The sequence below is a fragment of the Pseudoliparis swirei genome, chromosome 5 (genome assembly GCF_029220125.1).
Source record: "Pseudoliparis swirei isolate HS2019 ecotype Mariana Trench chromosome 5, NWPU_hadal_v1, whole genome shotgun sequence".
Lineage (NCBI taxonomy): Eukaryota > Metazoa > Chordata > Actinopteri > Perciformes > Liparidae > Pseudoliparis > Pseudoliparis swirei.
This window is the reverse complement of record NC_079392.1, coordinates 22,053,030-22,080,674: the sequence shown is the minus strand read 5'-3', so window position 1 is coordinate 22,080,674 and position 27,645 is coordinate 22,053,030. Positions and strand designations below refer to the sequence as shown.

The 27,645-nt window shown below is 42.2% G+C and overlaps 2 protein-coding genes across 6 annotated transcripts in view; one reads left to right on the top strand and one right to left on the bottom strand.

Moving 5' to 3' along the window:
* Nucleotides 1–5,385, bottom strand: part of slc44a5b (solute carrier family 44 member 5b) — a 35,356-nt gene extending 29,971 nt beyond the window's left edge. For all 5 annotated transcript variants that reach the window (XR_008831689.1, XM_056414305.1, XM_056414307.1 and 2 more), the window contains exon 1: nt 5,215–5,385. Coding sequence is in view for 4 of the 5 variants with exons in the window: in XM_056414305.1 (XP_056270280.1) it covers nt 5,215–5,251 (37 nt within the window). In the remaining variant the exon portion in view is untranslated. The remainder of the gene's footprint in view (nt 1–5,214) is intronic.
* Nucleotides 5,386–11,919: 6,534 nt separating this feature from the next.
* On the top strand, nt 11,920–27,162 carry st6galnac5b (ST6 (alpha-N-acetyl-neuraminyl-2,3-beta-galactosyl-1,3)-N-acetylgalactosaminide alpha-2,6-sialyltransferase 5b). Its single transcript, XM_056414339.1, has 5 exons — nt 11,920–11,934; nt 12,433–12,636; nt 22,278–22,687; nt 24,296–24,403; nt 26,841–27,162. Exons 1-5 carry the CDS (start codon nt 11,920–11,922, stop codon nt 27,073–27,075), a joined length of 972 nt encoding a protein of 323 aa, XP_056270314.1. The 3' UTR covers nt 27,076–27,162.
* The last annotated feature ends 483 nt before the right edge of the window (nt 27,163–27,645 follow it).

Here is a 27,645-nt window from a genome sequence, read left to right as displayed (position 1 = left end):
CACAGCCTTTTTTCATACACGGTATTCAAGACTTTAACCAGTTGTTCCTGAATACAGCGTCCTCAGGTATTAATGTTAATATCCTGAAGAGGACTGAGGCAGATCGCCGCATTAGTAGCACAGAAGTATGTTGAAAATAATCTGTAATAAAAACAGATTACTAAAAAGAAATATCCCACTGTAGACAGAAGCCGTTCCATGTTTTAGGGAAATAAGACTTTCAGGACTCTGTTCTGATTTAAGCGATTAATGAAGGATTTTTTTGCCGTGTGTGCTAACCCAGAAAAATCCTCATCTCCCACATTAAAGTTTAATGTTTCTGTGCCCGGATTGGGAATGGTAGGAATGCTATTGCACATTTCATGGAGAATGAGTTCATCCCCATATTTTTTTTTAACTGTCCATTTTGCGCCCCACAAAAAGCCGAAAGTCATCAGGTACAAGCAACATATACCAACGTTTAAGTCCGCAAAGTGAACCTCTCAGTGACCGTCAATGAGGTGTGTTTATACTCGGGGATGCATGTGTGTGTCACAGCACATCACAGATTCAGAATCTTGATTTTTTTTTGCAATAAATGTTAATGCATTTATGTAATGTAACGATTCTAATCCACAAGTTATACAATATAGATGTAATAAACCAAGTGATGCCGACCTTAAGGTGGGAGGTCCGTTGCCTTTATTTGGGCTATATAAATAACGCAGGGCTGGTTATCTTGAGAAACTGGCAAGACGGTGCTGGATTTTTAAAATCATCCAACTGAAAAACTCAGTGTTGCCAACTCTTTGACAAATTGATAAAAGTACGCATCAACGATATCGCCAGAAGTTGCTGATGCTAGCAAGAAAGTGGTCATGTCGGCCCCAGCGACAGCCTGTTTGGATTAGTTTCAACAAACACTTAAACCCTGATAGATCAAGGTAAACCTACAATCAGGGTTCTTACACATGTTAACCGATGGATTTTCATGACTTTTCCATGACTTTAAACCAAATTTCCATGACCAAACTAAAATCTCAGTATAAACATGAAAACTGTAGGAAATGTTGTGTATCGAGAGCTATCGACGGCTAATATTTTGAGCGTCTTTCTTTAAAAAACATTTTTTATTATTTAAAACGCGGCGTAAATGAACATGTGATTTTAACACATTTCCATGACTTTTCCAAAACTTTTATGATTTAAGTTTTTTCCATGACTTTTCCAGGCCTGGAAACGACCATTTTAAAATTCCACGACTTTTCCAGGTTTTCCATGACCGTACGAACCCTGTACAAGGCAATGCAAGGCCCTCACCTGTGCAGGGAAACAATCAGAACACTGTGTCTCTTTTGTTCTTTGCATAATGATTCATTTGTTTTGATCAAGCTCGCTGCATCATTTAGCAGATTAAACCCATCAGCTGTAATTTGGCGTCTCACTGTGCACGCCGGGACTCGAGACGTATACGTGTCCAGCATGAAGGTAGCTTCATCGCCCGCTCGTATTCCTTGGCTTGTGTTTCATCAAACCACTGACAATGTCACTTAGGCTTCTAGCCATAAACAAACAGCGACTGTATTTGCACTGCAGATGAGAAATATGAAGTCTCCTCGCTGTCCCCCAGAAAGTCGCTTCACGGCTAAATGTCCCGTTTTTTTGGGACTTGAACAAATCCCCATCCAGTGCTGTGCAGAAGTGAATCAGAAATTATTTACTGACTCGCCCTATTATTAGTGTGAATAATATCCTACATTGCCAAGCCCTGACGTTGCCATCTATTGAGAAAAGACACAAGAAATTCGTAGCAAAAGAACATAACCTTGTTAAAAATAACGAGCAGACGTGCCGTATAGACTCATGAAATGTGCGGAAGCGCTACGGAGGATTTGCAGAGGAACGTGACAGTAAAAAGACCATTACTGTACTTAGTCCTGGGTGCAGAATGGGCCGTTTGAGCGACTACCTCCTCTGACTGCACTCTCACAGGAAGAGGCTGTGAACGTTGGATTCCGAACTAATGCGTTCAGCTTTCTGTCATCGGCTCAGTATGAAAACGAAGCGTTTAGGGAAGCTGCTCATGCGAGAGATTTGTTAATTAACAGTGTGCCCGACTCAACACTTTCGGGGGTGAATGGAACTCGTATCTAAGTTGTTACCTCCAAACCCGTCACGAAATGATTAGGAGCTATTTTCTTCTACTTTTATGACTGACTGAATACAGAATAAGCCCACTGAACACTTAAAAAGCGTTACATAACATAGTGGCTTAACGTGAATGATGGGATGGCAGGTAGGTTCAACCTATTAGCAGTCACTTGTTTTTTTTACTGCTTTTCCCAAGGACATGTCAGTTATTCTCAATTCTTAAAAAAATACAACAATTAAATATGTTAGGGCTAGGTGAAAACTTAATCTTGATGCGGAATGGCATCATAACAGTCCGTCAGCCAGCCGACTTCAGTTAGCCTCATTTCCCAGAAATATACTCACCACTTTGAGACAGTAGGAGTGTGTCTGTCTGAGAAGGACACGAGCAATACCTCCACACAACATGCCTTGTGGCTGCTGTCCATAAAGAAACGCTCGTCTCCGCTTTATCTATTTCCTCTTGTGTGACAAGTCGAGAAAGAATCCGTTTTCCTTTGATGGTACCAACGTCGAAATCAACTGAAACACAGCGAAGCAAGTTGGACGAGATCTATCCAACGAGCTGAACCGGAAACAATAACACTGGATCGGATCGTCCACACATGTAAGGCGGAGGATGCCGAGGTAAAATGTGTCTTTGCGATCTCTCTCCACCGCGAGAACAACATTTTCTGCATTGCTCTTTTGTCGAGCTCGCGGATGGAGCAAAAGCACCGGGGAGCCAATAACATAAAGCAGCTGACCTAAACACAGTGAGGCCACATAACTCCATACTATGCTAGCTTTAGGTCAGGGGATGCTCAATATATGCGATGCAATAGAAGATAATGCGGGTATATGTGTTATATTATCCTCTGTAATGATGCATCGAAGTAATGTCCAAAATAATAACAATCACGGTAATAAAAATATACAGGCTCTACTTTGTGTTTCACTCCAAATCTGCACTGGGATGTTTATTTTCCACGACACATCATCTCCAGTGTCAGGTTTATGGTGATAGGGTTCGAAGGCCCGATGGCGAGCTGCAGGTCTGCCGAGAGCGGAGCGGACCAACTACAGATGACAGGTTTTTTTTCGTAGTGACTGGCAGAGGGCTGGAGTCACGAGATCTGAGGGACGTTGGGGGTCAGCGTGTGGGAGACACAGTATTTTTCCCATAAAGGAGCTGCAGACCTGGCAATGCCCGAGTCACTCCGAAATTGCTGTGCAGCTGCTCCCTCTAAAGATCAAGCCTCCCCTGCAGTCATTTTAGTTGTAAATATTACATACAACTGATATGGGTATGTAACTGAGAATGATGTGGAAGGCTCTACAGACAATGATAAGCATGACATAAAAATAAAGTTCATAATTATATAAAGTTCTGCATGATAACTGGGGATGGACCGTGTTTTTTGGTCTATCTCTGCGATCGGGTGATGCTGAGAAATTAGATGAGTGCAGTACATGATATAAGTGGTGCATCACTTAGTCTGGATTACACATGATGGCCTTGTAGTAGCCTGCGAGCAGTGGTACACTAACAACAATGTGAAAGAAACACTTAGTATTTATTTATTATGAATAAATGGAAGATTACTAAATATAAAGTCACCAGTGTGGTACAAATCACCAGTGCAAGTGATTATTTGTCTCAGAGGAAACCCACTGCGTGACATCTGGTGATAAAGGATTATTTTTGCTGTGATAAACAAGGCAGGCTAATGGATAGAAAAGATGCCCATGTACATCCTTTGAGACTATAAATCCTTTGTTATCATTACCGATCACAGAGGACATCGCTTTGAATCTTTATTACTAACATAACTACCGTGGACTCCATTTGTTACAGTGCTGTATAATGTGGGCGAGAAGAGGCCGAGGAAAAGTAAAGATAAAGATGTTTTGTACAGTTTACTGCAATATACTAATTTATATATAGAAATTAAATGAAAATACAAGGCAAAAAAAGACTAAGTGATGCTATAGAATAGATTAACCTGCTCGGGAAACTTAGGCTCCCCAACAGTTTGCAAAAAAATAACTAAATAGCATTAGTTATTCCATATTTCACGTCCACCTTTAAATAATAGCCCACTGACTGAATGTGAGCTGTTAGCCAACGTTCCTGTATTAACTAGTCTGCGAATAAGATTTCCAAAAAAATTCATTTTGGGGTATTGTATTGAAGTCTTTCGGGTAACAATAGATTATGCTGAAGACATTCGGATACTTTTCTTCTTTACACATCAATAACCGTCATTATCCACCAGTCAATGCGGAGCTATTCGATGTCAAATCAATTAACGGTAATCGTTGAAGTCTTTTTTTTAAGCTAAAATGCCTCCAACGTGAGGACGATTAGCTCGCTGCTCTTCTTTGTCCTTTTGGGGTTTCAGACAAAACAATGATATGTTATGGCATCGTCTTCGGGAAACTAGTGATGGGTATTCTCCACTAACGTTACACTAACTAATCATAACAGACGAAACCATACATATGGTATAGGACATTTCAGCAGACCATGTCGCTTGTGGATATAATGTTAATATAACGTTATTGTTTTTGTCATACCGTCACACGGTAACGTTAAAGCCAGTTACGAGGCGGAATATATCTGCGTTTACGACAAAGACGAAGTGATGACAAGTGGAGGAAGGAAAGTGATTCGACTTATTGTCTCCTACTGCTTCACTAGGTAAACAACACAAAGACAACCCGTAACGTTCAATAACTGGAGTTCACCAGTTAACTATCTTCACAAACGCATCATATTTTAAGAAGCATATTCAAGACACACAAATAGCGGGGGGCAAGAAGACGTTTAGGCGACTTATTCGACCGCAAAGAAAAGCCATTTAAAAACACGAGATGACCGTTACTGCGCATTTAATGTCAACCGTTAACCGTTAAATAAGCCTCTAAAAATAGTTCGCAACTGACAATGTCAGCACGCTAACGTCCCTGTAAATCACAGCACAGGGGTTACATGTCACTCGGGCTAAATAACATACCGTTATATCGTGTTGTCATGTCGTCTCACAGCACAGAGGGGGAGACATATATTTTGGGGTTTATAACAAAGACGAACCGACTCACCATAATACGAGGAGGGAATGTCCGTCTTTCTAGCCATGGCACTTAGTAGGACAAATGCAACGTCGTCTTGGTTCTGGAGACCGCATATGAGAGTCGAGGTGAACCGCAGTTATTTTAGTGCCTTTCGGCGGTCCCGTCGAGAAATAAACACAAGGAGGAACCTGGAGAGAGGTCTCGGGCTCTTTGGAGGATGCTTCGGCCACGCAGCTGCGCGTCAGTCGTGTTTACAGCGCGACGTCATTAATTATTCCAAAACGGTCTTAAAGGGGACGTGCAACGTGGCCGCTGCCGCTGAATGTCCCGTTTCCCTTTGTTTGGATGTGCTTTAATTACAAGCTCGTCGATGTTGTGCAGTTTATCCGCTGACATGAATATGCGAAGGGTTTGTACCGAAGCCAGACAACGGAGGGCTTCGTAAACGTGCCGTTTCCGCAATAACAGCGGTGCATTCATGGATGCCTCTTTTGCTTGATTAATAATACAGCCTATATTGCAGGCAGTATTTTTTAGGAGGCAGTGACATTTCACTTCACGGTGAGGCGTTTGGTGGAGAAACACCGCCCTCTTCTGTGGTTTCTGTGGAATTGCAAATAGTATTCTCTGCCTCCACCTATATTTTTATATTAATGCATGTTTTATCTCCCCTATATGTTGCTCAAAAGACTTTCAACGTGTTCTAGGTGATTAGTGTGATGTTGTGTGGAGATATGCGGGAATTATACAAGGCAGCAGACAAACTCATCAAGAAGGCCAGCAGTGTGCTGGGATGTCCACTGGTTACGGTGGAGGTGGTGGGAGACGGGAGGATGATGGCAAAGCTATCATCCCTGATGGACAACACCTCCCACCCCGTGTGGCACGCCCTGGCAGCTCGGTACAGCTTCTTCATCCACCGGCTGATTCACCTCTGTGTGTGATGGAGAGGTACCGCAAGTCCTTCCTTCCTTCTGCTGGCAGGCTGCACAACCAGCTCTGCTCCCAGTAGGCCACAACACACTTACAGCCTGTGCAATATAAATACGCTGTACAATACGCTATTCTGTATGTATAAATCATATTAAAATTATTGTGGATTTTCCCCTATTTTTAAATTATTATAACTAACTATAATTGTATTGCCTTTTTATAATTTGTTTTTATTTTTTTATGTGTTTTGTTTGCACTTTGCCATCTGCTGCTGTAATCCTGTACATTTCCCCAATGCGGGATTAATAAAGGATTATTTTATTTGATCTTGTCACCAATTTTTAAGAACATATAATAATGATAAAGTTGGAATTTCTTCCACCCAAATAGATGCAACACAACCAACAGGAGGGTCAGAGAGACTTCTATCAAGCACATTACAAGCCCACCTGTGTGTGTGTGTGTGGTCCAAGTCCTTTATATAAAGTAAATATTAGACACATACATATGGGCTATTTCAATCCATTATTATTTCATGTATGACCAGCAAGCAGTGGTTCATTATGTGTGCGTGATCCAGGTGGCTCTTAATTGCTCATTTATACACAATTGGCTATTGTTGGGTGATTTAAACAAAAGACTACATCACAGTTTATGAGTTATGTGTTTTGCATGTCAACATTTGTTCTGGAAAATAAATGTAGATACATATAGTGGAGGAAAACATTTACTTCACATAATTATTGAGTCACAGAAAACTTTACTATACTGAATCAAATAAAATATAAACCACAATCCATACTTTCCACACACAGACACACATTTGGGGTTTGACAGTCGTGACTAAGACCAGGACGTGGCAGCAGAGACTGAAAATTATGAACAAAGACCAGGGGATCCAGGAGTTGCAGGGTTCAATTTGCGTATAGTATCAAAAAAATTACACCAAGAAAGAAGATTGCTCTTTCTGTGACAGCTGCAGCCAAAGGGACTCAACCTGGATGTTCCCTGAATAATGATTGCACATCACCAAGCGTTATCCCTTTTTAATGACATCATGTCTAAAACATTAAATATTTCATGCATTTTAATGTAAGGTTAGATTAGAAATGGCCTGGGACAGGTAATTTTTATTACACACTGACATCTAAAAAGTGATGTCTCTCTCAGTGGGAGCTCAGGTAGCCAAAGGCCAGGCATTAAAACGGGATTAACTTCCTCAGGACCGATCAAATGTTGTTGTGGCTCGATCAGTGCCAGTAGCACACGAAATGAATCGGGATCACATTATAGCCAAGTGCAATGCGAGAAATGAAGAGCCATTTGTCTTGATGACAGAGGCCTGGAACTACCGATTTACATCCTCCAGAGACACACTCGTGTGTCTGGTTGTGAAACCTCATTTAATAAAAAAGAAAAGGACACTGCAACAAAAAAAACATGATATAGCCGGCAGGGATAGCAGGGATTGTTCATCAGTCCAACTTTGTGTTGCTCAGAGAATGTGTACAATGGATCTTTTGAACTTCTCTTCATCGACATCTGATTCAGTTGGGTTTAATGCTATAAAGGGAAGGGTCCCACATCAAGATGGACCCTATTTGGAAAAACATACTGCCTTCTGTTGAGTGCATATACATTTTTAGAAGCGAATAATTATTCATGTGCACATTTCATGGTACTCACGGTCACCTTACATCACATAAAACCAGCAATAGTAACAACAAGCAGCACATTCACTATAAAATCTGACTAAAAATACACAATAAAACATAAAAAAATCCAAAGAGCGTAAGTGTTGGTGTGTCATGTCTCCATGTGTGTTGGGGACCGTGTTATCTGTCTGAGCTGAATTGGGCTAAACTATAACGCGATCACATGCCACAAGGTCAAGCAAAGCCTTTGTTCGTTGCCATCAGGAAGGTTCACTAATCCTGCAAGGACCGAACAAGGACAGCGACACATTCCAAAGGTGAATTGTGTTCCCCTCTGAGATTAACTGTATTTAGCCTTTCTCCTCCTAATGAAACACAAGAGAATTCCTTTCTGTGCCACAGTTGTCCTTTTGCAGTTTGGAATGTGAGCGAGTTTTCGTAACTAGAGGCCGAAGGAGATGCTCTCCACACAATCACCCTTTGTCTTTTTTCATTCAGTGCTTACGATTGCAGCAATAACTATCAACCCTGCTGAATCCTACAAATACAAATCCCACCCCGCCAAGTCCCACCATTAAAAGGAAGCGATTGGGTAATGATGTCCAGCAGTAGCACCGCTGCATAAACGGGCAACAGAGATACACTCAATGATTGGAGGTCTTTTTTATCCCCCGATCAATTGAATAATCACAACAACTCTGAGAAACATTGAGTTGCAGGAAATTGCATCTGTGATTGGTGGGGATGCCAGCCGATGAGTCAACGAGCCGTCTGTCTGTGGAGACAATTTACAAAGAGAAGGAAGACGTTTTATCTCCTGTGCAGGACATACAGCTTGTATCTACCCCTCTTTGTTTGTAATGATGTGCCTCAGCTGAAGTGCACAGTATGTGTCTGGACTGGAGGATACAGTAGCATTCCCCACACCACCACCACCTCCACCTTTTGTTTTCTGCAAGAGCATAAGAGTGTTTTATTGGTATTAGAGTTGGATTTATGTGTACTGTTTAATAACTTATTATTATCTGTTGAATAGAAATAGGTCCAGCAATGTGTTGCTTATGTTGACAGCCCTTTTCTCTCACATGACTGTATATCATTGTGCCATAAGAAACTGACCACTAAAAGTACATTTTACAACTCTTTTTGAGGCATTTATACCCTGCCAACAAGACAAAAAAAGTGATGTTTTGCCTTTAAACTTACTGAGAGAAAAGGTGCTTTTGGTACATATCTTTATTTTTGTGTGCCAAAACACGCTAAACCAAACGTCTATTGCGAGCCTCTGACACCTACAGTGCAGACATGGTTCAGTATAACATATGTTGTACCCACTGGTACCCATACTTAGTTGTATACTGACATCTGGAGACAACTTCTCTTGGGACATTATAATGAGTAAAAAGTAAAGGCTTGTGGCACTGCAAACAGGTGCAAACATTGCAGATTATTGCACACTATGGCCCAGCATAGGCAGATTGACATCTTCAAGTTAATCCCCAAAAGTTTTCTTCCCACAGACTTTGGACTTGCTCGTGTGTGTGTGTTTTCGAGATGCGTTCAAGACCTCAGGGAGACCCTTTAATCAAGATGCACACACCGCAAGCCACCCAATCGGAATTCACAACGATGATTTGCATTATGAGACGCTGCTCCTCAGTGGTACAGATCATTTGGGGATTAGCATGAGTGGACAAATGAAGTGCCCATATGGAAAATTGAGAAATGGGTATGGGAATGTTACATATTGCATATGTTTTGGAATGAATGTTTCCAACATCATAGTTTCCTAGGAAGATGTACCTGGACAGATCTAAACAGAGTGCAGTGAGTCATTAGATATTTTCACGTTTCCTCAGCTACAAACTCAGCGACTGTCACGAGAGCCTAAAGAAATGACAGTCTCCATTTTTTGCAAGTGAGTATGGATGAATGAATAATAAATAGTATTGATCGCTGTCAAACCAACAAATCAGCTGGCTCTATAATAGGTTCTATTTCAGATGCATTCTCTTATTTTAAAACACTTTATACTTTGCATGAAACACATATTTCTTGTTTCAGGTCAAAGAATTTCCTTTTATGGAGTAATTACATGCCGGCTGATGTAATGCTGAACACTGGATGCTGAAATTTCTTGGCTTATGACACAAGCACTACTGGTCTGTGAGCAAAGCCCATCCAAAAAGTGTAGTTCCTCTTAAATGGTTTTAGACAGGTAAACAATCCAGTATTTCACAAAAAAATGCTTTGTTTTCATTAGAATGATATTTTATTATAAAACTGTACTGTAATACAATTGGTTTTATCTTGCTTCATATGTATGATAATGCATTATACCATGCATGCATTGGGATGTGTTATCTTGTATATCATCATATTCTACATGAATCCCTGAACAAATAGGAAGCTAATTAGTCCAAAAACACATTTTGTTTGAACGTGTGTAAATCTGGGCCAAAAACATGAAAGGGAAGACGTGCTGTTCCCACAGTAGCGACCCTGATTTTTCTTGCAGCATCTGTGTCGCTTTTGCGATACATTACTTATTAATTCCCACAAAGCCAACAGATACATTTCGGTTGTGAAAGTGAGTCGTGAATGACTTGAAAGACATATTAGAAAACACAATGAAACCAGTTCAGAGGGCGTCTATAAAAAGACTCATTTCCCAGCTCCTCCTCAATAGATTACAGCCTCCAGCAAGTCAATTACCCACGAGTAGCTTTAGCTGCTCAGGTTGCCGTGACAAAGGAGTACAATACTCCCCTGTCCTTAAATGGGATGTCCCCAAATCAGCGTGACTGCTGAAGGAAACGTTGACGCATTATCGTAACACCCATTGAAGAACTATATCATCTTATCATAAGTTTTCGCGGGATGCCATGAAACGACAAAATAGGATGAGGCAGCTGCATCAAATGTTTCCTCAATATCTCAAGCACATTTTATGAAAAACTGTCGCCGTTCAGAACATACAAGACTTCACCTGACCTACAAAGGTCACTCACTAAAACACTTAACTCGTGTTGACATTTAAAATTAATATCATCAGCCAGTGAATCACTGCCGGCAAAGTGAAATGGCCGTTTATGAATTTGCCGATGTGAGGGAGTCCACTGTCTATAATTAATTTATTTTATTGATTTGCATTAAATATATATTTTCTTTCACTGAAACTGAGAATTAAAATTAAAGCTGTGGTTTCATTGCACAGGAAAGAAAAATATATCAGAATTTAATAAATTCATGTAATTTAGGAACTACAGCAAACAAATAGGAGGAAAAAATGCTGAATATTTGATATCTGGTGAACCATAGGCAGCATTCATTGCTCCCACCACACAGACATGCTGTGTGCTCACGACGATGATGATTATACACTTGTCATCTCTGTGTATAGAAATAATCAAGTTGAGTAGAGTGGGTGAAACTCCTTTAAATGAGAGAAAAACACTTATACAACAGCATGGTATGGTATGGTTAAGGTATGGTTATGATGTTTGAATAGACTCCGATTCTGGATGTGAGTAACTAGATAATGAGCATAGTGATTAACAAATTGGAGAACACAATTTCACTGTAGGCTACCATTTGAATATAACTGTGATTCTGTATGAAAGCAATACAAAAAACATAATGCATTTACTGTGAGCTAAAAAGTGAAAATGAGCTATTTCACAAAGTGTGTTGACAATAATCAGTCATTTGATAATTGTGCCAAGAAAAGCTGTCAAGAAAGAAGTTGGTATGGAAACAGAGACATAAAAACGTCATAACACACACTTGAGAACCACTCAACGCTCCCTTGATATTGACCAGGAGAATTACTACGTGTTATCATAATGTTAAGTGTGTAATTACCATCTCATGGACCCCCCCCCCCCCCCCCCCCCCGTGAACCCACCAGGTAGAGGTAGGCTGTGAACGGGCGGGCTTTAGGACCATGAGGAGCACTGTGTTGAGAGAGGCCGTCCCTGTGGAGGAGAGCATGGGAGAAGTGTAGCGGAGCGTCGTTTTCTGTCGCTGCCGCGCGCCGATCTGCTGCCGCTCAAGTGTTGCATGCCGAAGAGTCCCGACGCTGCGCGAGCGAGCTTGGAGGAGGATGATAGGATGAAGGTTGGAATTCTGAGTGACAATGAAGATGAAGATAAGAGTGGTAATTATGAATGACAAATCACTGTAATGTCCATTTGCGGGGATCTTTAGTGTTTTCTCTCTAGGCTGTGCTGTCATTATATTGTCTACTATGACCTCAATTTAATGTGGATCTTTTAATTAAAGAATCTTAACTGGATCTTATTTCTGTCAGATAATCATATAGGAGCGCACACGTCTAAAGATATGTTCTTTCTGCAAAAGGGGGAAAGTAAATATGATTTCAGCTGCTAATTTTGCCCCCCTCTTTTAAAAATGTTTTGACTGAGGGTGTCACAGCTGAGGTTCCATCTGCAGCCTGGCTGAGGAATAGAGAAGCTGCAATTACTGCATTGCTCCTGCTTTGAAAGCTGACATTTAATGAGCAGGGATCTTCTTGATCCCACTCTTTTTTGTATAGCTCTCATCCTGAAGCTGATTTTCTGAATCAAAAGGTCTGACTTGATGTTGTTTTTATGCTCTTATTTTAGAACTTAACGTCTTGTATGTGTCTCTCCAGTGCCAAGGGGTTAGTGGCATCATCCTCGTCACCATGGTTACCAGTTTCATGTTGGCTTACAACAACAGCGGCTCTGGTGACAAATCATCTTCCTCATCATCACTACCGTCACACCGTTTACAACATGGTCCTGTTCCGTCCACGAAAAAGCCAGAAAGACCGCAGCGACTCCTTGAGGGGTACACAGGTGTCATGGATCATAAGGTAAATCACCATCTCTGCACTGTGAGCTGTCTCTTTCTGCCATTTCGTGATGCACTATCTAATATAGCTACACGTAAAAACTAAGGAGGCCAGATGGATGAGGCAAATCTGTATGATAATTCATTTGATCAAACGGGGCCTAAATGCCATTTTATTGTATTTGTCTTCTTTGAAAAGAACCAGAATCTCCTCAACTTCCAAATAAATGGATGATACAGGAAAGTGGTGCAGGTTGGTTCAACCATTACCACAGAGATAACCCTCCGCTTGGTGGTGTTCAATCAAACACAATGATCAGGTTCCCGTCGGGGCATTAGGTGCCTGCATGGAGACGGGAGTGGGATTTGGGGTAATAGCATACTGGCAGGTGAAAAGTGGTTTCAAAGAGTATTGGAAGGAGCATGTGGTGGAGGCCAGCAGTGGAGATACGAGTGACAAGGACATCAGCACATGGGACTTTGTAGTATACAAACAGGAGAGGAAAAGATACAGAAAAAGGGGCAGCAAAGTCACTCTAAACGTCTTTGTTGTCTGGGATGTACTTTGCTCGATGCACTGACTCAATGCATTAAATACAGCGGCTATCCTTTCGGATGACGGGTAACCTTATTCTCTTGCTGTTCTACATTAAGGAATTTGGCATCGGGATATATTGTGTGCAACATTTTTGTTTCGAGCACCCACCCCTTGAAAAGAACACTGATTATTTCGACACGTATTCCACATATATAACACAAAGTGGACTTGATCTGTATTCAGCTATCATCCAACAGAGACACGAGCTTGGAACTATTGGGTTCAGGAACGCTCAGAAAATGTCTTTTTGAAGCCTGTGGTGCTGCCCTGGTAACAGAGAGAACTGAAACATCCTCGTCTGTGTGTTTGACTCGTGCACATGTCCTTCCTCACAGCTGAATGCCGACGTCCAGGGATTTCAGTTTGGCTGTTACAATGATTATTTGCCTTTGCTTTTCCAAAGCCCTCTGAATATGATACATTTTATTTTGTAGCAATATCTATTCATACGGAAAAGCTACAGAATTAAATGGGAGTTAATTACGGCTTTATTGTCCCCTGTAAGCTTATAAAAATAACAACTTAAACAATGAAGTCAAAAGCTGAACTTGTTGTGGTGGAATGCTCTCTAAATGATCTCTTACTCTGTTTGTTGGTTCATAATTGATGGACCCGCTATGAAATATTTAGAGACAAAAGCCCTCAAAACAGGATGGATTTCTACTCGAAGGGCTCCTCAAGACATCAGCGCTGTAATGTTGTGCTATAAGCGCCACAGCCAGTGTTGTTGTAATGCAGAGGCCCATCATTCAGAAGCCAACGCCGTGTTACAGACAGATCATTCGGATGCCGGCGTGTCACCCCTCAATGAGAAAGATAGCGTTCCACACTCAAAAAAACGATTCAAGCCCTTCTTAGAGGTGACATATTTAAATATTGTTTGATACATTTAAATAAATCAATTACAAAACGAAGATATTCATATTGAATGGGTGTAACACAAAATGTATGAATACTTTAATTTATTAGATTTATTTAGGTTACACTCACAAAAACGATTCAAGACCTTCTTAGAGGTGACACATTTAAATATTGTTTGATACATTTAAATAAATCAATTACAAAACGAAGATATTTATATTGAATGGGTGTAACACAAAATGTATGAATACTTTCATTTATTAGATTTATTTAGGTTACACTCACAAAAACGATTCAAGCCCTTCTTAGAGGTGACACATTTAAATATTGTTTGATACATTTAAATAAATCAATTACAAAACGAAGATATTTATATTGAATGGGTGTAACACAAAATGTATGAATACTTTCATTTATTAGATTTATTTAGGTTAGATGGTGTGCATATCAACTCAAAATAAATGTGTTTCATTGAGGACTACCCTTTGCGCATGCGCCTTCTAAAAATCAGTTGTTTGCATGAGGTGAAGACACTTTCAGGGCTGTACGGTGGTGTAGTGGCTAGCACTGTCGCCTCACAGCCAGAGGTCTGTGGGTTCAATTCCCAGTCGGGGTGTTCTTTCTGTGTGGAGTTTGCATCTTTTTTTAGTTAGTTAGTTTATATTTTGAGTTGGACAAACACAAATTAATTTAATTCAATGAATATCGTTATTTTATTTTAGATGTATTTGATACAAATGAGTTGGACTAACTTAATTACATTGTATTGCACTGATGTGCTAAATTTGAGTTGGAGTTGCAGATAATTATTGGATGGAAAACCTGCCAACAATTTAATTGAGTTCATCCAATGAGTCATTTCTTTGAGTGCACTCAAAGCCCATCGCTCAGGCAGCTCCGGTCAGGAGAGGATTTGGAAGGAAAAAAGTGTTGTTCCATTTCACCTTGCAGTGATTAATGATCAGCGATGTGAGAGAGATGTAGGTTCGGAGAGAGGTTTCCTTCTGGATGAGACTTCCTGGACTTCTTGACTTTGCCGGATTCTCCGTTCATGGCTCCTCGATGTCGGATCCCTTTAAAGGTAACGACAGATACTTTTACCATGGCTCTTGAGAGAAATATGCTTTTGGAGGCACGACATTATTCTGAAATCTTTCATGCCCGTCCGCTTCCTCCTGGCTGACGGCTGATTCATGATGGATCCACGCAGCGACATTATCATGCTGCTTCGTGTCACGATGCTCCCGCCTCCCGTGGGGCTTCCAGCTCTTTCTGCTGCACCCTCCGACAGAGCCGGGAATTGACTAACCAGAGCAGACCTGCCGTAGGATCTGTGGAGTGGGTGCATCGGCATGTATTATTTCCCTCGGGGTCATCTGAGGTCCACTGGAGGGAATCTTGGCTTTGACTCATACAGGGTTACACACTCTCAGCTCTGGTGCACCACATGCAGACTTCCTGCATGCAAATGCTCAGACATGTTGTCAAAATGTGATGCCCTCGTCAGAGCGCAGGGACGCTTTGAAAATGCAAGAGGAGCTCTTTATAATCTCCCTGCTGTACCCTGTTTATGGTCCATATCAACTTATGTGCATATCTCGTCTGCGTGGGCTGTGTTGGTGATGGTGTGTGACAAAAGGTGTTAGCAGACATCCATCACTAAGACCGTGCTGCTTCATTTAGGCTTTTCCTTCTCAGATCAAGGCTGTGAGATCCGACTTCAACATTGTGGTGCACATTTACTGTATGTGGGATATTTTGAGAGTCTCAGTGTTCGTTATGTTCCTCTCATCTGCCTTTTGCAATCTCTGCAGGTTTTTATGAGATGTACACCTGGAGCATTTTTCTTTCTTTCTCCGATAAGCTACAGTAATTAGAGCTGCAGAGTTGAATAGACTCTTTCAGACACACATTTGAGTTTGAACACCTAGTTCTCCTGCTTTATTCCTCATTTTCTCTCACTATGATGTTTTTTTGTTAGCTCTGGAGAAATAGGTGTCATTAGAAAGTCCAAAGTGTCTCTCATCTACGCTGACCCCGTTCGATGTAAGATGTGCTCCACATCTGGTATGTTAATGGTGAGCTTACTTAATGGATGAGGTTTCAGGATATGCAAATTGTAACTCCACTCAAAGGGAGGGAGCACTCCTGGAAAAACAGAATCATGTGTCGTCTTCAGACTTGCATTACAGAGCCCAGTTTGTAGTCCTGCTTATATACATACGAGTAACACCTGGTATCAACATGTAATGTGTAGCCGGGTGATGACATCCAATCCATGGGTCTCTGACCATTTCCGAATTGGTGTGGCTGATTCTGATCCAATCGTGAAGCGATACCGCTGTGTTTTTTTCTCACGGTGAAAGGCGAGAGCGGACAGGAAGTCATGAATATCATCTTTTTTCCGGTCATGGTGGAAACCAGCCAGACATTATTTCACTTCTCCCTATCAGTGTGCTGCCGTACTCCGAGGTGCAGCCATCCCCTTATCTCTGACTGAGGTTGATTGGAGGAGGAGGAGGAGGAGGAGGAGGAGGAGGAAAAGAAGAGGAAGAATAAGATAAATAAAAAGAAGAAGAAGAAGACAGACGCCTTAATCGTCTCACCTTTATGCCCTCAAATTGAGAACAGAGCAAGTTTAGCTTCGCAGCTTTGAATATATGTGTTTCCAGGAGGAGCTTAATGAGATGCCAACTATCAGGAGGGTTTCGATGTAACTAATTGGTCTCTGAGAAAAGAAAGCAGATCTGGTTATAAAACTTCACGCCACACAACCGGTGCCACTTCATGCCCCTCTGCTCCCCGTTTAGCCGTTAACCTAATTCTCTATGCCTCAGGAAGTGTGCCGCTTCTGTCACGGTAACGATCAACTTCTAAATGATTAAGAAAGTCTTCATGATTGCACACCACTGCTCACATCCGAGGAAGTTCGACATCAAAGGAAAAGGATCATGATATTATATATTGTTCTTATTTTCAACAAATTCCATAAGATTATTCTGTGTGTACTTGTTAAAAATCAAAATCTGCCAGGTAACGTTTGCTCACATATGATCTGAAACATGAAACGTACCAGCTTCCAAATAAAGATTTGTATCCAGTTCGTTTAGCGTCTTTACTGAGTTAGCAGGCTACCATGCACTCACATTAGCTAATGCTAGCTCGCTATATTGCATTATATTCCAACTTCAGATGACCGCTTAATCGCTGCAATCCATTTCTGCCGTCTGTTGTCTTCTTTAGGTAGTCTACGTAATTAAATATGTCTTGCCACACCCACTGCCCAGCATATAGAAGGCATGTTCAAGTTTGAGAGTGGGCTTGAACCTGAACTCATCATGGCGCTGTCCGACAGCAGGCTAAGCAACTGTTTGACACAGCGGCAGGGCATCTGTTGTCTGTGTAGCCAAAGCTGATTGTGTCTTATTGCTCTAAGCCACAGATCTCCCTTGATGCAATGCTTCACTGGTTGCTTTGTCATGACGTGGCAATGCAGTTTATTTGGAGTCAACTGGAGTCAACATTTCAGAGATAAACACTCTGCAGCACTTCAAATCTGCCGCTGAAAATAGTCCCCAACAAATAGCTACTCATCTCGTTACTTATTTAGTAAAATGATAATATACAAATATATATACACTACCGTTCAAAAGTTTGGGGTCACTTAGAAATGTCTTTATTTTTCAAAGAAAAGCACAGTTTTTTCAATAAAGATAACATTAAATTAATCAGAAATACACTCTCTACATTGTTAATGTGGTGAATGACTATTCTAGGTGGAAGTGTCTGGTTTCTAATGAAATATCTCCAGAGGTGTATAGAGGCCCATTTCCATCAACTAGCACTCTAGTGTTCTAATGGTACATTGTGTTTGCTAATCGCCTTAGAAGACTAATGTCTGATTAGAAAACCCGTGCAATTATGTTAGCACAGCTGAAAACAGTTATGCTGGTGATATAAGCTATACAACTGGCCTTCCTTTGAGCTTGAAGTTTGTAGAACAAAATTAATACTTCAAATATTAATCATTATTTCTAACCTTGTCAATGTCTTGACAACATTTTATATTCATTTGATAAATAAAAGTGTGATTTTTCATGAAAGACACGAAATTGTCTGGGTGACCCCAAACTTTTGAACGGTAGTGTATATGTGTATCTTTACATCTATAATATTTGATGCAATGCATTGTCAGATCCTTAGCAGTGCACTTGCCATGGACATTACTTTTTTCCATTTTCTTTGAGGACACCGTTTTGTGCAGACATTTCCCAGAACCATGACACTCAATTAATACTGTGTGCTACTCTATAATAGCAGCATAAACATGAAGTGACTTTGGACAGAGCCATCTTCTTTTCATGGGATTATTGAGAATAGGGCCCTTTTTGTTCTTGTGCTCATGACTCCTCTCTGACCTCTAAGTAGCTCCGCTATGCCACGTATTTTAAATCTGTAGGTTTGTACTCTCCACCCTTCTTAAACTGAAAGGGGTGGAGACAGAGGCTCTGGTGTAATATCAGAGGCTGACTGATGGGGTTTGCTCTGAAACCAATTATGATCCTGGGATCCCCTGGGAAACAGGATCACACTGATGAGTCTGTGTGGGCGGTAATTGACTGGGACTGGAACAGGAGTCACACTCTTAACCGCTCCTTCCTCTTCTGCTGCTCTGAACGCCACATCTCTTTTCTTAAACTCTTCATCTAATCCATATACAGACGACGGATATCGACATACACAACCATGCATGGAAAATAACTCACACAATAAGTCTTCCTTCTGAAATGCAACAATCGGAAATACAATATAGGAAATGATATTACAAAAATAACTAATTCACAGGACCGTAAATACATATACATCAAGGGCACTATTAGAAAATGAAAAAATACTAAATGAAAGGTTTCTATATTATTATATAATTAACAAGATAAGATAAGCAACCAGTTGAAATTGAAAGTGAGTATCTCAAATGATGGTTGGTATTGAGGAGAAAAAGGCATGTAGAACATTCTCATCATCACAGTTGGGAGAATAAATACTTGATTGTGTGCTGTGTTTGTTGAAGAGTTCTCAAAGGCAAGTCAGAAACAATTCCGCCGGCTTCAAAGAGGATGGCTGTATGAATAACTGCATGTGCCTCTGGCCTCAGAATATATTCTAGAATAGTCTACTTTCCCTTCCAAATAATTATCTCTACTTCTAACATCTCTATTACCTCCGGAAATGATATGACTAGTTGAATGTGGGTTGAAATGTGGTTCATTTGTAAATATAATTTGGTAACACTTTATGAGGCATTATTATACTATGACTTCCAAGGTAAAGACACAAGTCTGATCATCACAATATTTTAATCAAGAGAGAGGAAAGACTCAGCTGAACGCGTTTACTTTTGATGTTTGTGGAGTTAAAATGGGATCATGAGGGCACCTAAGAATACGGAGCTGTCGCTGCTCTCATCTTTGTATTTAAAGTGACATGCACACACACACACACACACACACCCACAGACACACACACTCTCCCACTTCAGAACTTGATGGAGTGTGAAGCTCAGAGCACAGTTCAGAATGCCAATGTAGTTTTCTATTTGGGTTCAGAATAATTCATGTGAAGAGTTTCTGGTGTTTTGCTGTCGGATCAGTCAGCAGGTTGACATATGTGGTGTTGAGTGAAATGTCTTAAATGGATTTCTGTAAATTTTTGGACAGACGGTCCCTTGGGATACATTCTAACTAGTGATCCCACTACTTTTCCTTGTGCAAATAATGTCAATTTGATGGCAGATATTTTCAAAATCAACAACATTCTCATGAGCCTCAGCTTTAATTTTTATTTGGGCGGCTGTAGCTCAGTGGGGTAAGAGGGCCGTCCTGCAACCCCAAGGTTGTAGGTTTGATCCCCGCTCTCCCCATTAGTTGCAAGTCGAAGTGCCCTTGAGCAAGGCACTGAACCCCCAGTTGCTTCCTGGGCGCATCACTGCAGCCCACTGCTCCTTAATAACTAAGGATGGGTTTAATGCAGAGAACTAATTTCCCCTTGGGGATTAATAAAAGTGTATATTATTATTATTGTTTTTAGTGCTAATTAGCAATCAGCATGCCAACACGTTGAATTCCGATGTTGAACATTGTTATGGTGAGCACTGCCTCTGATAATAGGTCATGCTGTCATTTCTGAAGAGTATGGGAAACGTGATGGCTTGATCAGAATCAGAATCAGAATCAGAAACAGTTTTATTGCCAGGAATGTTTACACAAACGAGGAATTTTTTTTGGCGGAAGGTGCAACATTTGAACATGACAAACAAACAACAATCAACACGACAGAAAGACAACAAATAATGTGAAAGTGTTTGGGTGTGTGCTTCAAGTGGTGTGTTTTAGTTAAAAGTGTATGTTACGCGTGGCGTGTGTTTAAGTTAAAGTGCATGTAAAAGTGGCATGTGTGTGGAGAAGGCCTCAAGTTAAAGTGCATGTTAAAGTGACGTGTGTGGAGGAGGCCTCCAGGAGGGAAGAAGAAGGAGGAGGGAGGAGGAGTGGGAGGAAGAGGAGGAGGAGGAAGAGGAAGGAGCGGGAAGAAGGAGAGAGGAAGGTGGAAGAAGAGGTGGTAGTCCTGGGGGTGACAGTCAGTCAGTCCCGGGTTCCATTGATGAGCCCGACTGCCGACGGGAAAACACTTTTGGTGTGGCGGGTGGTCTTTGTCATGATGGACCTCAGCCTCCTCCCAGAGGGGAGGGACTCGAACAGGGAGTGTCCAGGGTGGGAGGGGTCAGCGACAATCTTTCTGGCCCACTTCAGTGACCTGGAAGTGAACAGGACCTGGAGGGAAGGCAGATTGCAACCGATAACCCTCTCGGCCGAGCGGATGATGCTCTGCAGCCTGCACTTGTCTTTGGCTGTGGCTGCAGGGTGCCAGACGGTGATGGAGGAGCAGATGATGGACTCAACGATGGCCGTGTAGAATTGTACCATCATTCTCCCTGGCAGGTTGAATTTCCTCAGCTGCCTCAGGAAGAACATCCTCTGCTGGGCCTTCTTGGTGATGGAGCCGATGTTCAGCTCCCACTTGAGGTCCTGGGTGATGATGGAGCCCAGGAAGCGGAAGGACTCCACAGCGTCGACGGGGGAGTCACACAGGATGAGAGGGCGGGTGGGGCTGCATTCCTCCTGAAATCCACAACCATCTCCACTGTCTTTAGAGCGTTGAGCTCCAGGTTGTTCTGGCTGCACCAGGTCACCAGGTGGTCAGTCTCCCACCTGTAGGCGGTCTCGTCCCCACCAGAGATGAGTCCAATGAGGGTGGTGTCATCCGCGAACTTCAGGAGCTTGACGGACTGGTGACTGGAGGTGCAGCTGTTGGTGTACAGGGAGAACAGCAGAGGGGAAAGAACACAGCCTTGGGGGGAACCTGTGCTGATGGTCCGGGAGCCTGAGACGTGTTTCCCCAGCCTCACGTGCTGCTTCCTGTCGGTCAGGAAGTCTGTGATCCACCTGCAGGTGGAGTCGGGCACGTGCAGCTGGGAGAGCTTGTCCTGCAGCAGGGACGGGATGATTGTATTGAAAGCAGAGCTGAAGTCCACAAACAGGAACCTGGCGTAGGTTCCTGGGGAGTCCAGATGCTGGAGGATGTAGTGAAGGGCCATGTTGACTGCATCGTCTACAGACCTGTTGGCTCTGTAGGCGAACTGCAGGGGGTCCAGGAGTGGGTCGGTGATGGTCTTAAGGTGTGACAGGACCAAGCGTTCAAAGGACTTCATGACCACAGAGGTCAGGGCGACGGGCCTGTAGTCATTGAGTCCTGTGATCTTGGGTTTTTTGGGACGGGGATGATGGTGGAGGCCTTGAAGCAGGCTGGAACGTGGCATGTCTCCAGGGAGGTGTTGAAGATGTCGGTGAACACCGGAGACAGCTGGTCAGCACAGTGCTTCAGGGTGGAGGGGGAGACGGAGTCCGGGCCCGCTGCTTTGCGGGGGTTCTGCTTTTTAAACAGCCTGTTGACGTCTCTCTCCAGGATGACGAGGGTCGTCGCTGAGTTGATGGAGGGTGCTCCAGAGGTGTGAGCCCCTGATGGGCTGGGGGAGGGTGGGCTGATGGTCTGTGGCTTGTTGATGGGGCTGTGGGGGATTAGATAAGACTGATAAGACTATATACTGTGCATTGAAAATCAATCTGACCTATAACCTTTCATCGATACAGCCTCTGAAGATGCACTGCAGAACTTGTGCCCTGGTGACCAGCTCCGGCCAGCTGACTGGGAGCAGGAGAGGAGAAGAAATCGACCGCTCTGAGTGCGTAATCCGTATGAACGACGCTCCCAGTATTAGCCACCAGCGGGATGTCGGGCGACGCACGAGCCTGCGTGTCGTAGCTCACTCCAGCCTGCAGAGGGTACTGCGAAGCCGGCAGGAGCTGCTCAACGCAAGCCAAGACACAGTGTTCATCTTCTGGGGACCCAGCAGCTGCATGAGACGGGATGGGAAAGGCCACGTTTACAACAACCTCAGGCTGTTGAACCACCTACTGCCAAAACTTAAAGTCTACATCATTTCTCGGATGAAAATGCTGAAATTCGATGAACTGTTCAAAAACGAAACGGGGATTGACAGGTACATGTCCACAGAATCCATACTCTGTTTTGAGGTTGTTGCCGTCTGATGAACAGGATTTAGATTCAAGCTTATCTACCGTATTTACAATTACAAATGTTGCGTGGTATGTGAACTGAGCAGTGATAATGGAGAGTGGCTGGATGTTGAGCCCTAATGGACTCATCCTGCTGCACCACATTGTTTAACCCTTGTGTTGCCTTAGGGTCATTTTGACCCGAATCAATATTACACCCTCCCCCCGCCTTTGGGTCATTTTGACCCGATTCAATGTTTCACCCTCCTGTTACCTTTATATTTACTAACATATTTTACCCTTTGGGTTCAATTTGACGGCAGCAATTAAAACCTCCAGAAAATTATTAGAATTAATATTGTTTTCCAAGTTTAAGTGTGAGGCACTTTATGTTTGTTTGTTGACTACCGAAAGAACACCGACATTAAACATTGAATGGGGTCAAATTAATCCTAAAGCGGGGGGAGGGTGTAATATTGATTCGGGTCAAAATGACCCTAAGGCAACACAAGGGTTAAGTGCCACAGCTGCCACTCTAACGGGAAATTAGTGATGCTTATTGTTATTTTTTCTGACCAAATTCAGCTTTGGTACTTATTTTTTTTTCTTAAAGTAAGGACTTTTTTTCAAATTGTATAATTGTATCAGGATTTTTTGTGGCCTTGAGACATAAAGACATGTAAATGTTTAATAACTAAGAGTACTCAGTCTACTAGTCAGAACTAGGCAATCAAACAAAACAAATAAACTAACCATAAAATAAAGGAAACAAAACAGAGGTTTGATATATTGAGATCACCCGAAACACCGGACACATTTATTTCTTTTTATACTGGATACGACAACAATGCAAGTTTTCTTCCTTTAACACAAAATGGCCACATGACACTTGTTGACGCACCACTTGTTTTGGTGATTGCACACGCGGCTTCGGTGTAGACGGTGTTCTTCCAAAGCTTGGCTCTCTTTTCCAAAACATAATCTCGGTGCCGATCGATTTATTTATCCAAACTGTAACAAAAGTAGCCTATCCGAAATAAAAACCCATCAACCTGACTCACAGTCAATAATCAATGACCTCGCTGTCAGATTATTCTACACTCAAATAGGCTCCATGTGGATACCCACAGTGTCACTCATTGGTCAACATTGAAATGGCTCCATCAACCTCAATTGTAGAAAAATGGCTGACTGAATATGAGCTTACAAAATATGAGCCAATATCACTCCACAAAACTGACGTGGATGTGAAGAGGAAGCTAACAGGAAGATAAGAGGATGTCGCATTTGAATTAAGGATCCAATCCTTTCAGGGTTCAAACAAGCAGTGTAATAATAAATGTTTTCCTCATTGATGTTTCTTTTATTGTTGTGCACAAGGCACAGAAGCCTTTCTTCAATTTGTCTTTTTGTCTTCGTCTGTTTATTACTGAAAAGACGATTGATCAGATACATTCTCGAATTATGGATTCAAAGCTTTAATCTGGTTTCATTTGATCAGTTAGTCTCTTGTAAGAAGTCCGTACCACCAACATATTTACTTTATATAAGTGTGGGTTGAGTAAATATGTTGATTTTTTCTCTTCTTCCAGAAAGAGATCCAATTCCTGGCTGAGTACCGGCTGGTTCACCATGGCGATAGCCGTGGAGCTGTGCGACAGGATCAACGTGTACGGCATGGTGCCACCGGATTTCTGCAGGTAGACTCAAATTATTTTGTTATTCATCCGAGAATTGCGGAAGCTAAAAAGTACCACAATATCAATACTATGTACTTTTGGTGATCATAGCAGCTTTCTTAGCAGGCCAGTCTGTCATTTATATATAGAAAAGGGGTGGAATTCAATTATTTTCATTTACTTTAATATACTGTATGTCCACAACTTTTTACCTTAGCATACGTCCACTTTATCAGATCCAACAGGTGCGAAGCAAAATTAGTATTCATTTGTAGTCTGGCCACCTGGTATGAAAGTAGTTAGTCGAATATTCACTCTCTTTTATTGTTTTTTGCTGAGGGAAATGTCTTGTCGCTTTAGCAGCTAAATGCACATTTATAAATATATTAATAAATATAATATTTACTAACATAGGGAAACAGAGTAAGGAAAACTCCAAAAAAAACAATCATAATATATCACTATATATATAGATTTGTGATTAATTCATCTGACAGACAGTAACATGGTGCTTTCTGTTCAGTGGCTCTCTGCACCATCCTGATTCATTCCTTAAATTATACATCCAAGCAGTGGCGGGCCGTGGGCCTGGGGCCTGGGCCTTCAGTGAGGTCCTACACAGTCCCACCCGAATTAATCCACCTCTTATTCCTCTCATTATGATGCCATGGCTCTAGACCAGGGCTGCTCAATGCGTCGATCGCGACCTACCGGTCGATCGCGACGTAGTATTGGTAGATCGCATGACATTAAAAAAAATTGGCCCGCCCCCGTCATTTTCTCTATAGCACGTCTTTGTTCATTTATGAAACTAAACAGCCGTCTGATGTTGATCGTATCTACACAACAGCATGTCATTTCTCTCGGCTCTCCGTCTCGCGCGCTGCAGAATGCGCATCGGGACGGAGAAAAAGAAGAAAAAAAAGTCACTTGCACTAGTTTGTTCACTAAACAGGGCATTGTCGCACCCAAAGCAGTTTCACCGTGATGATAAAGACACATAACTAATCACTGAAAATAAAAGAAAGAAAACAAATAATTTGCAACATAGGCTATTTGCCATTTTATTTTGTGCCAAACATACATAGGCCTACACATTTAATAAAAAATAGAATGCATTGTTTGCCTACTCACCGAAGACTGATTATTTGAACACAAAATCCATCCTTCTTTCTTTCCTCATTGTGGGTTGAAAAAACAGCTTTGTAGTCCGCGAATTAATTCCTTTATCAAATTCAGTTTCCTAGTTCTGAGGTTTTGCATCTACCTGCCCATAGGCCCCGCCTCTCAATATTGGTAATCCAATCAAAAGACGTGCAGCACTCTGCCTGCTAGCTGGCTCCTGTGCCGGTTCCAGGGCCAACTCTAAAGCTGATTGGTTGACACAACATTGTCATTCCCATTCACTTGAAGCTACCAGCGCCCGCAATGTTGATTCTGAAGGCCTAAGGGCAGATTTTAGCCCCCTGGCAACACACGATGGCTGAATATGATTGGATAAAAGATCTAACATGAAGACCAGCCCTCCAAATCTCAACCTGGCGCTGGCAGCAGCGCAACCAAGAGGAACGCTATGAAATTAAGAGAATAACTCTTACTCTGGGAAATAATTGAATACATATTTGTGGGAAAATATATTTAGAAAAAAATATATATTCTGATGATGTTTAGGCCAGCAGAGAAGGCCTTGCTGGCCCTGACGGCCCGCCACTGCATCCAAGAATCCAATGAATTCCTCATTCTCTGGACTTTTTAGTTTGTCACTTCCTGTTTGAGCAAGTGGGACAACTAGTGCATAAAAAAGAGAGTCGGGTTCCTTCTCTTCTGTCGCAGCGCCTTCAACTCCACACACGGGTGCGTTTCCACGTACCAATCTTGTCTCGTACATCTTGAATGGCGTCCTCAACATTTTAAACCCTGCAGTGACACCGACGAGAGTCTCCTGTTGCCATGCAGTCAGGCTGGTGAATGACTCGGTGACTTCAGCTCCAGAGGAAATGTTCATCTTCAACATTTCTTACAAGAAAAACAACACATAGGTCCCCGAATAGGTTTAGAAATGCAAAGTACAGTCGTTTCATATGGCTCCAGGTCCACTGGATGTAGGAGAATTATTTGGTAATGTTCTCACATGGATCTACGACGGCAGTAAAAAATACACTTTGACACAATTAGATATTCAGAGAGCAATGCAGGCCAGATTGAAGTGAGTCTCAGTCTTCCAGCGAGCTTGGCGTGGCCGTGAATATCAGAGGAATAAGATGGTGAATAATAAACACATCTGTGAGCCCAGATTCTTCTGATCTTTCTTTTTTTCTTCTTTGTTCTCTCTCTTTCTCCCCCACGGGGACTCGCTGTCTCTCCCCCCACCCTCGTCTCATAATCATCCCTCCCTCTTTGATTTTTCATGTCTTTTTCCCCACGCTTGGCTCCCTCTCCTCGTCTCTCTCCCGTGCAGATCCTCCTCTCATCCCTCTCTGCCGTACCATTACTACGAGCCCTCGGGGCCCGACGAGTGCTCCATGTATCTCTCCCACGAGAGGAGCCGGCGAGGAAGCCACCACCGCTTCATCACGGAGAAGGCCGCGTTCGCAAACTGGGCTCGAACCCTCGACATCCACTTCCACCAGCCGGACTGGAAGCCGGCCGCCGTGAACGGCTCACGCCACGCTCCGGTTCCAGCCGGATCCTGAGATTCACTCCAGAGACAATCCCTCTGGAATGAAGTGTGGACGGTTTCCAGATTCCCTCTCTGGGCGACATGAATGCGTGAGGCGGTACGGGAGCGAGCGGCTGCACAATGGCAGCACAAAGCCCCGACAATGTTTTGGAAGTGTAACTATAATAGGATGAATTTCATACTGGGATCAAAGCCTTGGAGGTTGGCTCATGTGTTGTTGTTGTTGTTTTTTTGACTGCTTTAACAGTAAGTATACTGTCAGAGAGGAGGCCGACAATGAAGCTGCAATAACTGAATTTGGAGTGATTCATTTCTATAAACTGAATGCAGATGCACTGAGGACACTGAGGTTGTGTCCTCATTATTTATTTGTGGGAATGTGACAGTTTTATTGATCTGAGTTTAAACCTCTCAACTACACACACACATTCATGTAGCTGTCACTTTTAAGAACATCAATTTGCTTCGTACTTTAAAGAAAAGAAAGAAAGACTTTCATTGTCATATTACATAAAATTACATACATATATTAAAAATATTCTCTGCATTTAACCCATCCTTAGTTCTTAAGGAGCAGTGGGCT